Below are 13172 nucleotides of genomic sequence, written 5' to 3' on the forward strand. Positions count from 1 at the left end.
TTAGGAGTATTGTTTGGATTAATTGATTCTATATTCTGGATTTTCTGTTTGTGTTCATCATTTAGATTGGATCTATGGCTGTTAAATCACTAATAACTGAGTAGAATTAGGGCATGATGAATAAAATTGATTATAGAATCATATACTGTGATTGTTGGGTGAATTCTGTGATGTTAGAATGTGAAATTTTTTGGTTTTTAGACCCAAATCGCAGACTGTGCAGGTGTAATCGCGAGGAAGACAAATGGGTAAGTCGCAGGTTCTTAGAACTGCTGCTCATTTGCATATGATACGCGTACGGTACGTGTATGAAGGGGATGATACGCGTATGATACGCTACCCAGATGTGCATCAGAATGCACTTCCTGCTCGTATGCGTATGGTACGCGTATGGTATGTGGCTGGTACGCGTATGCCTGGATGGTACGCGTATGTGCATGTTTTGTGTGGAATTTTGACTCTGTTCATACGCGTATGATACGCGTATGGTATGTGTGTTTTGTGTGTGGAATGTTGGTTAGTTCTGCTCATACGCGTATGGAGCGTGTTTGTGTGGATTTTGACCCCTGTTGGTACGCATATAGTACGCGTATGGTCAGCGTGACTGCAGATTTTTGCTGTTTTGTGATTTTTGAAGGTTAATAGCGTGTAACTTTCGAACTGACGAATCTGTATGATTTTTTGTTATATGATTAATTGAATGATGCAATTGTATATATATGAACATACTTATTAATGATGATGAATGATGGTGATGAATGAGTATAGATGATGCTACTCATAATATGATGATGGTGATAGTATGTTGTATATATTGTTGCATGCATTCATAATCATAGATGAGGGATGTATCCTAAAGATGAGAGGATTCAGTGAAGGGCAAGATTCCCATTGTGTGGAATCTGTGCTGGCAGGGCCGTATCTGGATGATGATAGATCGGTTGGTGGGTTTTTCCCATTGATGATGTTGGTACCACATGCATAGTGTCAGTTTCATACATGTGCATGATTTGTTCTATAACATGATTATATATGTTATGTGATGACTTGTCTATTTATCTGTGGATGTGTGATGATGGTTTGTCTGAATATGAAACAATTGGGTGAATGATATAACTATGATATATTGTTATTTATGATGCAATAACATTGGTTAACTGTGATGAGACTCACCCTTAGTTGTTATCATTTTTCAGATTGAGAATAGCGGCGTCACTTGGTGAGGATTAGCTCATAAGTCAGTTTAGTTCTCGTGTCGGTGTCATGCTCTGGTAGATGTAACACTGGGAACGCGATTGTTTTTTAGTTTCGATTATAACTCTTTTTGTTTGAGTTGTTTGAGTCTGATACATTAATGATGAATGTTGACTCGATGAACTAATTCCGCTGTGTAAAAAATGACTTTATTTAATGAGTTATAATTTCAGATGTTTTCAGTGAATGCATGACATGTGCCGAAACGTGGTTTTCTTTTATCTTTGAATTGTGACGCCTATTTACGTGTTACTCTGATTAATATTCTTTTAATTGCCGCGGGTTATTAGAGGGGTGTTACAATTTGCATGTGGATAGCTTCTTCAATCAACCTTGGGACAGGACAGCCTAAAACAATAAAGAACACACATAATTGTTTACCCAGTTCGGTTCAAACAACCTACTCTATGGGCTACCAAGCCAGGGAGGGAATCCAATATAAGTAGAATTAATTCGGAGTTAAACTCCCCCGTTTAAAACTCCTCACTTAAAACCTACCCAATGAAATTCCAATCTATTCCTAGACCTGAGTATCTCCACTCACCCCCTCAATCACAACAGTGATTACAAATAAACATATAACAATTACAGAGAGAAGACACTCTTCAAAAACACACCTTGATCTGCTTAAAAGCTTCAATCAAGAGACACACACTCGTGCTTAAAAGCTTAGAGTGACAATTAACAAAAACAACCTATTCCAATGCAATCATCAAGGATAATTCCTTGGATTTCAAGAGACAGCTACGAAACTATGGTTCTTCACAATACACAAACTCTTATGTCTGCGTTCCAAATTAGGATTGTAGTCTTTTTATATGTATCTCCTGGCCTTGGGATTTGTCAGAACAGATTAAGGTTAACCAAATTAACCTAATTTACACGCCATCTGGTTGTTACAGAATGTGCTGTCAGCCTGATCTTTTGGACGAAATATTCAGCACACAATAAAAGGTTTCCTAAACTGATAATTGAGATAAATCAGGAAAAACATTTAATAAAAAATAACAGCTCATGCTGTCACAAACGAATGTGATGACATCCGTAATGACATTTACTACAATATAAAACATGACATGACAGTAGTCAAGTCATAGAGAGTGGAGGAGGTTCCTTTTCTCAATGTTACTCTGTTATGGATATATCAGGTTGTGTTCATAGCCTCAGCCCAAAAGTACATGGGTAGCTTCTTTGCATGAATCATTGGTCTGACTAATTCTTGTATAGTCCTATTTTCCTTTCTACTAATCCGTTTTGTTGAGGTGTAATAGGGGAGGAGTATTCTTGACTGATTCCTTCAATTGAACAGAATTCAGCAAATTTGGCATTCTCAAATTCCTTTCCATGATCGCTCCTGATTCTGATAACAGCTTTATCCTTTTCTCTTTGCAGTGTAGTGCAGAGCTGCTTAAAAACTTCAAATACATATGATTTTTCTTTAATGAAGCTTATCCATGTGTATCTGGAGTAATCATCAACCACTACATAAGCATACCTTTTTCCTCCAAGACTTTCCATTTGCACTGGTCCCATTAGATCCATATTCAGTAGTTCCAAGGTTTTAGAGGTGGTGAGTTGACTGATCTTTGGATGAGAAGTCCTAGTTTGCTTGCCATCCTGATATTCTCCGCACACTTTTCCTTCATCTATCTGTAGTTTTGGTATTCCTCTCACAACTTCCTTGTTTATGATCTTTTTCATCCCTCTCAGATGTAGATGACCCAGTTTTTGATGCCACAGTCTAACCTCTTTTTCTTCTTTTGTCATGGAGCATATTGATGAATGACTTGCTATTTTGGGTTCCCATAAGTAGAAGTTGTATTTTGATCTCACTCCCTTCACGACCTCTATATTTTCTTCATTAGTGACCATACATTCATCCTTGGTAAATCTGACTTTTAGACCTTGATCGCACATTTGGCTGATGCTGATCAAGTTTGCAGCTAGTCCTTTGACCAGTAGAACACTGTCTAGTTGAAGAGCTCCTGGATGTTCTAGCCTCCCTACCCCCTTAATTTCTCCCCTGGCTCCATCACCAAAGGTCACATAGCTAGTGGAATGCGGCTTGATTTCTTCTAACAAGTTTTTCATTCCTGTCATGTGCTTTGAACATCCACTATCAAAATACTAGTCTCCTTTAGTTGACACCCTCAAAAAGGTGTGAGCAATCAACGCAGAGTCTTTGGCATTAAGAATAATAAAGAGAATGCCATACATAATTTAGAGGGTCACATGTAGAATCCTCGCCCTTTATGCATCTTTGAACTTTTTGATCGGCACCACTCAAAATTAATTAATTAGTTTTAAATTACCTAGTTGATTGAGTTACGTAGATATATTACATAGTTACAATATTGATTCCTTTTCAATGTACATGCTGCTTGAATAAAGAGTTAGAAAACAAATAAAATAATAAAATAAGTAGATTAAATTAAGTTAAATAGTATTAAAAATAAATATTAATAAATAATATATTAATACAATACATCATACTAACAAAAAAATTAGTATATATTGATTTAAAATGGTGTTTTTTCTTTTATATATATATATATATATATATATATATATATTTATAACACTCATTATTTACCCGTCATCTAAAACATGATACATATATCAGGCCCATCAAATTTTTATATTTCTTGAATTTCGATTCAACTTAGCATGTTTTAAAAGTTCTCCTATAAATTCTTCTAACATAAAAATATCTAAAGCATAAGAATTAGAGTGAAGATTTTTAATATGAAATTCAAACACATTTAATCTTTTTTATTTTGTGATTTTTAATTTGTTTATTATTAATTTGTAATTTTATTTGAATTAAATTAAATTTGAACACCACTATTTTTAGATATCCACCTCCCCGATCCAACCAAAAGAGAAGGACACCATTCATCATCAAATATTTATTAAACAAATATCTTGTGACCATATCAACTATCATTATTTCTTCCCACACATTATATTTCTTGATGTTTTGAATCCTTCTCGCAGTAATAATAATAATAATGCATATAAAAAATAAATAGCAAAAATAAGGTAAGGTAAGTTAATGGTTTGAGGGGAAAGAACATATTGAACTAATAAGAGGAAATAAATTCAACAATTCCACAATTAAAATTACAAATGAACCATTTATAAAAATACAACAAAAAAGTGACAAAAGACATGAATTTAACTAAGGGCACTAAAGAGTACACACGCACTTAGAGCTAATATTGTTGACTTAACTCCAATAGACATTGGCATTCTTCCTTTATCCTTCCTAAAGAAAATTCCTTGATAAATAGGTATATTAATAACAACCAACACCCCATTTAGTAGAACTTGCAATAACATTGTCTCAAATATTCTAAAACCTTGTCCACTTAACACAACCACCTTTAACGACATCCCAACAAGACAAAACAAATTCAGCATTGCAATTGTAGCCAATAAAGTGAGCATTGGAGAAGAGCTTCCAAACTCCATAATCTCATTCTCATATCTTTGAGAAACATTTTCTTCGGCTACCTTAGTAGAAACTCTGAAGCCTAAATTTGAAAATCCTAGGAACTTCAACATGGTGTCAATAAAACCAAAAAGGTAAGAGGTTTCTCTTTTATATAGCCACATTCTTAAGTCATTCCACCAAGCCTTGATATTTCCTCCTACTCTTAAAAACTCTATCACACAGTATGATAAGTCAGCAACTATCACATATGCAAAAGGTATGATCCATGGACTTGAAATCTGATCAATAACACCAAAATAAAACTTAGAATAACTTTTGTAGAAAATTATGAAACACGCATAGACACTAGGACATGACACGACATGCATACTCCGACACACCTAACCTAAAAATATAAGATACCAACACTACTACATAATATACATGAAATTATTTGAACTTCAGTTATCTATTTATAATTAAAAGAGTTTAAAATGTTCTAATTTAAATATTTTTTGAAACACTTGTCTCTCGGCACTTGTTTGACATTCCAACATGGGTCTGATTTTTCTATAATGTGTCTAACTTTTTCAACATATGACATATAAATGTCATACATGACACATACTCCTAAAGGTTATTGAGATTCATAAATAGAAACTATAAGAAATTTCATGCATGATATACTTGTGCTCTTAATAAGGTAACATCAATTAATTCATACCTCTGGAAACAAGGGGATGCCTTTGAGGAGAAAAAGTGAAGGGATGATGCAGTAATATAGAGTTGGGAAAGAGTTAAGCGCCCACAAATTATAGTGACAATATCCAAGTTGAAGGCCTAAACTTATCAATCCATAAGCGTACCAAACAGGACTGAACTTAGAAAGTATAATTTGAAAACATCCTTCTGACCATCTCTTATGTTGAATAAGCGCTTCTAGCAATGTAGTCGGAGAGAATCCTAAAAAAGCTTTTCTTTTTGGATTATAGTACACTGATTTCCATCCTTTACATGAAATAGATAATCCTGTCACTATATCCTCCACTGCACAATCATAATATAGTCCCACCTGCAATAAAATATTCAAACATTGAATAAATTAATATCACTTCTGAGTCCAGGAAAGCCAAGAGCAACAACTTATGTCCAATACCCAAAGCCTTAAGGCATCAGATAAATGAAACATCAATTTTTATTTTTTTTGATAATTTATGAAAAAGATTGTGAGTGTGACCTCTTTTCCCCAAGATGAGTTTTCTTCATAGGTGCAACTTGCAAGAGGCTTTGATTTTTCTTCCATCTCTTGCAAACTTGCTTCTATCATATTGTCAATATTTTCTTCATTGTTCCAATCATTTCTGTATTGTTTATTGAATTTTCTTCCGCAGAGTACATCTCTTCTGTGAAAACAACCAGTTCCAATATACATGAGCCCACCAAATCCATCTAAGCCAAAAAATTCAACCTGCGATGTGTATCTTCTCATAGTTTAGTTTTTTTTTATGTTGAGTAATCTATAATACAAAATTGACAAGGTAAACATTGAGTTTAGTATTTTTTTTAAAACTTGGTATCCAATTTTGAAACTAATTAATCCAAAGAGTTTAATTCCACCGTTTACATAGGGAGGCCTATTTAAATCTAATTTACCTCATGAGCTATAAGAATAGCACCACTATATATGTCATTTTTAGTGAGATTTTCAAAGTTCTGAGGAGCCTGTACAAAAGCAATTTCATGGCCTTTATCTTCATCCATGAAGAAGCAAAGTGTGTCTCTTAAAGATTGTGAATTGTTTGAGTACATGTCACAATCTACATTCAGAATGATTTTCCCATTGCTGATCATTGATGACACTCTTATCTGCATTGAGGACAGACACACTTAGTCTTAAATTTAATTCATGATAAAAATAAATAGCTTTTGTGTGTATATATATATATAGTAATAGAGTACCAGTGAATTCATGGCTCCAGCTTTGAAGTTATGTGGAAAATGAGGTCTCTTCTCACGAGCCAAATATACCAAGGTGGGCATAACAATTCCATCTTCATCTCTTGCATTCAAGTTCTTTCTATGGAGAAGAATCTATATCAACAAATTAATACAAAGCAACTATTAGTTATTGTTGATTATTAACTTATCTATCACAACTCTATGCTAGAATCTACTTAAAAAGGGGTCATTCTAATTCTTTTTCTAAAACTCATTGCTCCTTTTTATTATTATTAATACTTTAAATTTATCTTACATTATAACTAATTTTTTTTCTCAATTTCATTCTTTTTTATTGGAAACTATTTTTGTTATTTTATATAAAAAATTTCCTTCTCTCACCGTTCATTTTTTTCTCAATTTCAACATTCTTATCTCTTATTTTATTTTCTTTCATTTTCTATTATCCAAACAAATTCTCAGAATTTTGAAAGAAAAAAAAAACTCTAAACCCAAAAGAATGGTGAAAACAGAGTTGAGTAAAAACAAAATACAATATACATACTTGAAGAATTGTTGCATGATCACGCTTAGATGAATATAAATCCCACTGAGAAAACTCCTTGTGATTTGCGTATGCTTCTTCTGGTACTTTACCAAGCTTCGATGCATTCTCTATTCTACTTTCCATTTCTCGGTATAATTTCTATAATCAACAACATACAAGCCTCATGCATAATAAGAAACTCAATATATTCAAGTATAAATTTAAAATATACTATTACAATAATGAAGCCAAGAATAAATTATGGTTCATTCACATGTAACGATTCCATGACACTTAATTTAAAACATCGAATAACTATGAAATTAATTTTGAATTTGGTTACCTTGATGGCCAAAACCTCTTTAGCATTATTTGAGTTACTGGTGTCTAAGATCTTAAAATATGCACTTGGTGACCTAGGTTCAACTTTGAATCTCTTGCAAAATGGTAACCAGTGTTTGGCAAATTGAGAAGCCTCTAAAAGAGCATAAAATGTTATTTGTGATCCACCATCATCTGAAAGATACACACTAAGCTTCTCACTTGGATAATCATAAGCCATCATAGATAGCACTGTGTTTATCACCATTATTGGTGGCTCAATATCTGGATCTGCCGTACATACAAATATGTCCACTTTTGGCAACACTTTCTCGTATCTGCTTCACAATATGCACATTCATTAATCACCGAAATCACACATTCACACAGATAATATATTTTTTAAATAGATAAATTGAACTTAATCACATGTGTTGGTGTCGGTGATGCATAGAAAAATATATACCTTTGAGAGAGAACATGAGGTAAGGGTTGTCTGAAAACAGGGCTCCATCTAAGGATTTGCCGAAGGAACCAATAAAAACCAAACCATAGTTCAGCAAAAAGTAATCCAATCCAAACAATCCAGTTTCCATCTTCAAACTCTTTGGATATGTAACTCAATCTGTAAATCCAAATAGAGAAAATTCCCACAAACACTGAGAAAGAAAATGTTATGTATATGAATCTTCCACCACCTTTCCTTGTCTCAAACAATGGATGACATTCTTCTTTACCCATAACTGTTAATTATTGAACTTTGCTCCACTTGTTTTCTGGAATGTCGATATTATGTAAATCAATGGCATATATATATATATATATGAAAGTTTTGTGCTATGATTTGTCATTTATGAATAATAATATATTTATTGCCTTGATATTTTGTCCTTACCTATGTGTCTTGGTCAACCAAGAAAAATTTAAATCAATGGCACACATATACATGATAGTTTTTTCCTATGAATTGTCAATTATTAAAAATGAAACATTTATTGTCTTTGATTTTTTGTTTTTACCTTTGTCTCTTTGTCAAATGTAAATCAATGGCTCACACACACAAATATCCTATATATATATATATATATATATATGATAGTTTATGTCTTTATATATATATATGAGTTAAATATGTTTTTGGTCCCTATAAATATCTCAATTTTGGCTTTTTAGTCCCTATAAAAGATATAATGACTTTTATTCCCTATAAAGTTACTTTTTGCACTCACTTTTGGTCCCTCTATAGGGACTAAAAACTGATTTCAAAAGTAACTTTATAGGGACCTAAAAGTCATTTTGGGTATTTATTATATATATATATATATATATAATATATATATATATATGATAGTTTTGTCTTATGATTTGTCTTGTATTAATAATAATACATTTATTGCCTTTGATATTTTGTTTTTACTTTGTGTCTTTGTCAACTATGGAAACTGTAAATCAATGACACGTGCGCGCGTGCGCGCCCACACATCACACACACACACACACACACACACACACACACACAGGACACACACACACACACACACACTCACACACACACACTACACACACACACATATATATATATATATATGGAACGACTCAAGGGGAGACACTTGGTTATTATAAGAAAGGAGAACAATGAATCACGACCATTAAATTTTGATTTGTTTATTTTAATGGATTGGATTGGTTTCTCTTTCTATGATAATTTAAAATAAATATTAAGAATCATAGGAAGAGAAATCAATCAAGTTCATTAAAACCAATAAATCCAAATTTAATGATCATAATTTATTGTTCTCATTTCTCATGATAACCAAGTATTCTCATTTGAGTCGTCGCTTATATATATATATATATATATATATATATATATATATATATATATATATATATATATATATATATATATATATATATATATATATATATATATATATATCGATAGTTTTGTCTTATGATTTGTCTATTATTAATAATAATAATACATTTATTACCTTTGATATTTCGTTCTAAATTATATGTCTTGGTCGACCAAGAAAAATGTAAATCAATGACACACATATACATGATAGTTTTGTCCAATGATTTGTCTTTTATGAATAAAAATATATTTATTGCCATTGATATTTTGTTCTTACCTATGTGTCTTGGTCAACCAAGAAAAATGTAAAACAATGGCACACATATACATGATAGTTTTGTCCTATGAATTGTCTTTATTAATTATGATACATTTATTGCCTTGGATTTTTGTTTTTACTTTGTCAATAAAGGAAAATGTAAATCAATGGCTCATACACACAAATATATATACATTAACTTAAAACTAATACATGAGTTTTTTAAGGAAATGTATCTTAACCATTGAATTGTTAAGAATAAAGGGGTAGCATTTGGTGTCAAAATTAGTACTTAGACACCGATGTCAAAATATCAAAGGCAACAAATGTATTATTATTAATAAAAGACAAATCATAAGACAACTCTATCTCCAGCAAAGTCAGCATCACAATAACATAGTCCAACATTAGTAGTACCTTTTACATACCTTTATGTACTTTTAAGTTAAATTCTCTGGATTTTTTTGTAACTGTTAGAACAAGATTTGTTCTGATCAATATTCTTAGTTTTGATGATAACAAGGATATGAGTTTTGTGTGAGACAATGTGGTACTCTAATACTATGCAATTTCCATTTCAGGAATTATAAAAAGAGTATGCACAAATTCAGCGCAAGAAGCACTGACTCAGAAGGTTCAGCATGCAACATCAGATCATGGTCTGGCAAGACATCAGAAGATGGTCAAAGCAGAATCAGAATATGGGTCTATGGAAGCATCAGAAGAACTTGAGTTCAGAAGCAGAAGCACTGAAGTTCTCATGGTATCACGCTCAGAAGCACTTCAAGGTCAGAAGACAAGAAGATGCTCTGTACCAAGCTGTTTGACTCTGATGATATTCAAACGTTGTATACACAAACATCATATCAGAAGTAAGTACAAGATGGGAGGCTACGCTGACTAACAAAAGGAACGTTAGAAGCTATTAAAGGCAAAGTCAGTAGACACAGCGTAAACAAGGCTCGAGGTAGTTGACAAAAGAGTGAAACATTAAATGCAATGCTGTACGGATTACGCAAAGCATTAAATGCTCCCAACGGTTATCTTCTCAAGTGCCTATATATATGAAGTTCTGATGAGAAGAAACGTGACGAATTCTGTGAATACAAACTTGCTGAAACGCTGTTCAAATCAAAGCTCACAAACTTCATCTTCATCAAAGCTCACTACATTGCTGCTGTAATATATTAGTGAGATTAAGCTTAAACTTAAGAGAAATAATCACAGTTGAGATTAAAGCTTTTCAGAAGAATTGTAATACTCTTAGAATTTGATTACATTAATTTGTAAATAACTAGAGTGATCAAGTTTGATCAGGATACTCTAGGAAGTCTTAGCTTGTGTCTAAGCAGTTGTAACTAGAGTGATCACGTGGTGGTCAGGATACTCTAGAAAGTCTTAGCTTGTGTCTAAGCAGTTGTTTCCTAGAGTGATCAGGTTGTGATCAGGATACTCTAGAAGACTTAGTCGCGGGCTAAGTGAAAAACCATTGTAATCTGTTGAGATTAGTGGATTAAATCCTCAGGTGAGGTAAATCACTCCAAGGGGGTGGACTGGAGTAGTTTAGTTAACAACGAACCAGGATAAAAATAACTGTGCCAATTTGTTTTTGTCGTTCAAGTTTTTATACTACACTTATTCAAACCCCCCTTTCTAAGTGTTTTTCTATCCTTCAATTGGCATCAGAGCGCCGGTTCTAAGGTGGAAGCACTTAACCGTGTCTAGAAAAGATTCAGGAAGAGAAAAACGCTTCAGTAAAAGATGGCTGGTGAAGAACTCACATCTACATCTGGCTCTACTGAGCAATACAATGGAAATGGTAACAATGGTTACACTAGACCACAGTATTTGATGGTGAAAACATTGAATACTGGAAAGACAAACTAGAAAGTTACTTTCTTGGTCTAGATGGTGAACTTTGGGATCTTCTGATGGATGGTTACAAACATCCAGTTAAAGCTACAGGCGTAAGGCTTACCAGGCAGGAAATGGATGATGATCAGAAGAAGCTTTTCAAGAATCATCATAAATGTAGGACTGTTTTGCTGAATGCTATCTCTCATGCTGAGTATGAGAAGATATCTAACAGGGAATCAGCCTATGATATATATGAGTCATTGAAAATGACCCATGAGGGAAATGCTCAAGTCAAGGAGACTAAAGCTCTTGCTCTAATCCAGAGATATGAAGCCTTCAAGATGGAGGATGATGAAAACATTGAGAAGATGTTCCCAAGATTTCAAACGCTAACTGCTGGATTGAGAGTTCTGGATAAAGGCTACACCAAGGCTGATCATGTAAAGAATATCCTCAGAAGATTGCCCAGAAGATGGGGTCTGTCGCGGGCGAAAATCGTTTTGTTCCTCTTTTTTGTGGGATGAGACACCTGATGCCTTCTTTGGGCTCGAGTGCTCATAAAAAATGATTTTTCTTTTGTATCGACCAAACTTTTTATTGTTTCCAAAGGAGGAAAAGGAAAAAAGCTGCAATAACCTAAAAGTGGGGGGAGAGATCTTTGGGGTAAGAGGGTTGGTTATACGAAGGGAAGGTATTAGCACCCAACGTATCTATAGTACTCTATAGGTTTCTTTGCTTTGTTTTTCATTCCATGTTATTGAGAGGTTCTTGTGAAATAGGTGGGACCTAAGGTGTTTGTTTGATTATGCTCGCAAAGATCATCGCGATCCTCTGCATACATATCCCTTAGAGGGAATCAGAGCATCTGTAGCTCGGGTCTACGGGTGCTAAGGTTTGAATGGTTTTTTTGTTTTGTTTTGCTCGCCAAGGATCGACCTTGTGCCTACGTATTCTCAAAGGGATGTTGAGAAAGTCAGAGCAATCGTAGTTCCCACTTATGCTAGTGGAAGCCAAGGAAAATAGACAAATGTCGTCTAAATGCTAGATGTATCTAATCTATATCATCACATACATCTGTTTGATTTTTGTTTGAAAATCTTTTCATTATAAGCCCGGGGCCATGCCACTTAGGGTGCTTAGAATGATAAAGATGTTTTTGTTTAACCAGCCTTGTGGCAAAAACTTTCAATGAAGTCAAGCCTTGTGACAAAAAGTTTTGATTAATCAGCCAGCCTCGTGGCAAAAGTTTCAATGAAGTCAGCCTTGTGACAAAAACTTTGATTAATCATCCAGTACGGTGGTAAAAACAGTTTGATTGATTAGCCAGCCTTGTGGCAAAAAGTTTGATTTTGATTGATTGATTGTTTGTGATGATATAGAAGAGATACTCCTAGCATAGAGATGAAAAATGTCTAATCTCCTAGGGTATTTGATTTGGATATTGGGGATGCTTATAAGAAGCCCGTGGGTCCTTGTACGAAGCCCAAGAGGAGGCTATCCGAGGGTCCTTGCATTGTAAGCCCAAGAGGAGGCTATGGGAGGGACAATCCAGGGTCCTTGCATTGTAAGCCCAAGAGGAGGCTATGGGAGGGACACTCGTTTGTACAAAGCCCAAGGGAGGCATGGTATAGTTGGTTTTGAGCTCTTAGAGCGATTTCACCGGGAAACCATACTCTATGTCCTAATCTAAACTAGTGGA

General features: G+C 33.9%; 1 protein-coding gene across 1 annotated transcript; it reads right to left on the reverse strand.

Moving 5' to 3' along the window:
- Positions 1–4333: 4333 nt before the first annotated feature.
- On the reverse strand, positions 4334–8240 carry LOC131656492 (cellulose synthase-like protein E1). The gene is made up of 8 exons (XM_058926199.1): positions 7963–8240; positions 7519–7834; positions 7194–7334; positions 6650–6781; positions 6344–6556; positions 5928–6158; positions 5415–5762; positions 4334–4989 (listed from the first exon to the last, which is right to left on the reverse strand). The coding sequence occupies exons 1-8, from the start codon at positions 8235–8237 to the stop codon at positions 4432–4434; spliced, it is 2214 nt and encodes a 737-aa protein (XP_058782182.1). The 5' UTR covers positions 8238–8240; the 3' UTR covers positions 4334–4431.
- Positions 8241–13172: the final 4932 nt, after the last annotated feature.

The sequence above is a fragment of the Vicia villosa genome, linkage group LG3 (genome assembly GCF_029867415.1).
Source record: "Vicia villosa cultivar HV-30 ecotype Madison, WI linkage group LG3, Vvil1.0, whole genome shotgun sequence".
NCBI lineage: Eukaryota > Viridiplantae > Streptophyta > Magnoliopsida > Fabales > Fabaceae > Vicia > Vicia villosa.

Bases quoted from the DNA above. Each gene is read 5' to 3' on its own strand.
- LOC131656492 (XM_058926199.1), bottom strand. From the start codon at position 8,237: ATGGGTAAAGAAGAATGTCATCCATTGTTTGAGACAAGGAAAGGTGGT. The intron at 6,782-7,193 runs GTATGTATATTG...TTGTTGATATAG, and splicing joins ATCATGCAACAATTCTTCAA to ATTCTTCTCCATAGAAAGAA. The intron at 6,557-6,649 runs GTACTCTATTAC...TCCTCAATGCAG, and splicing joins CTGGAGCCATGAATTCACTG to ATAAGAGTGTCATCAATGAT.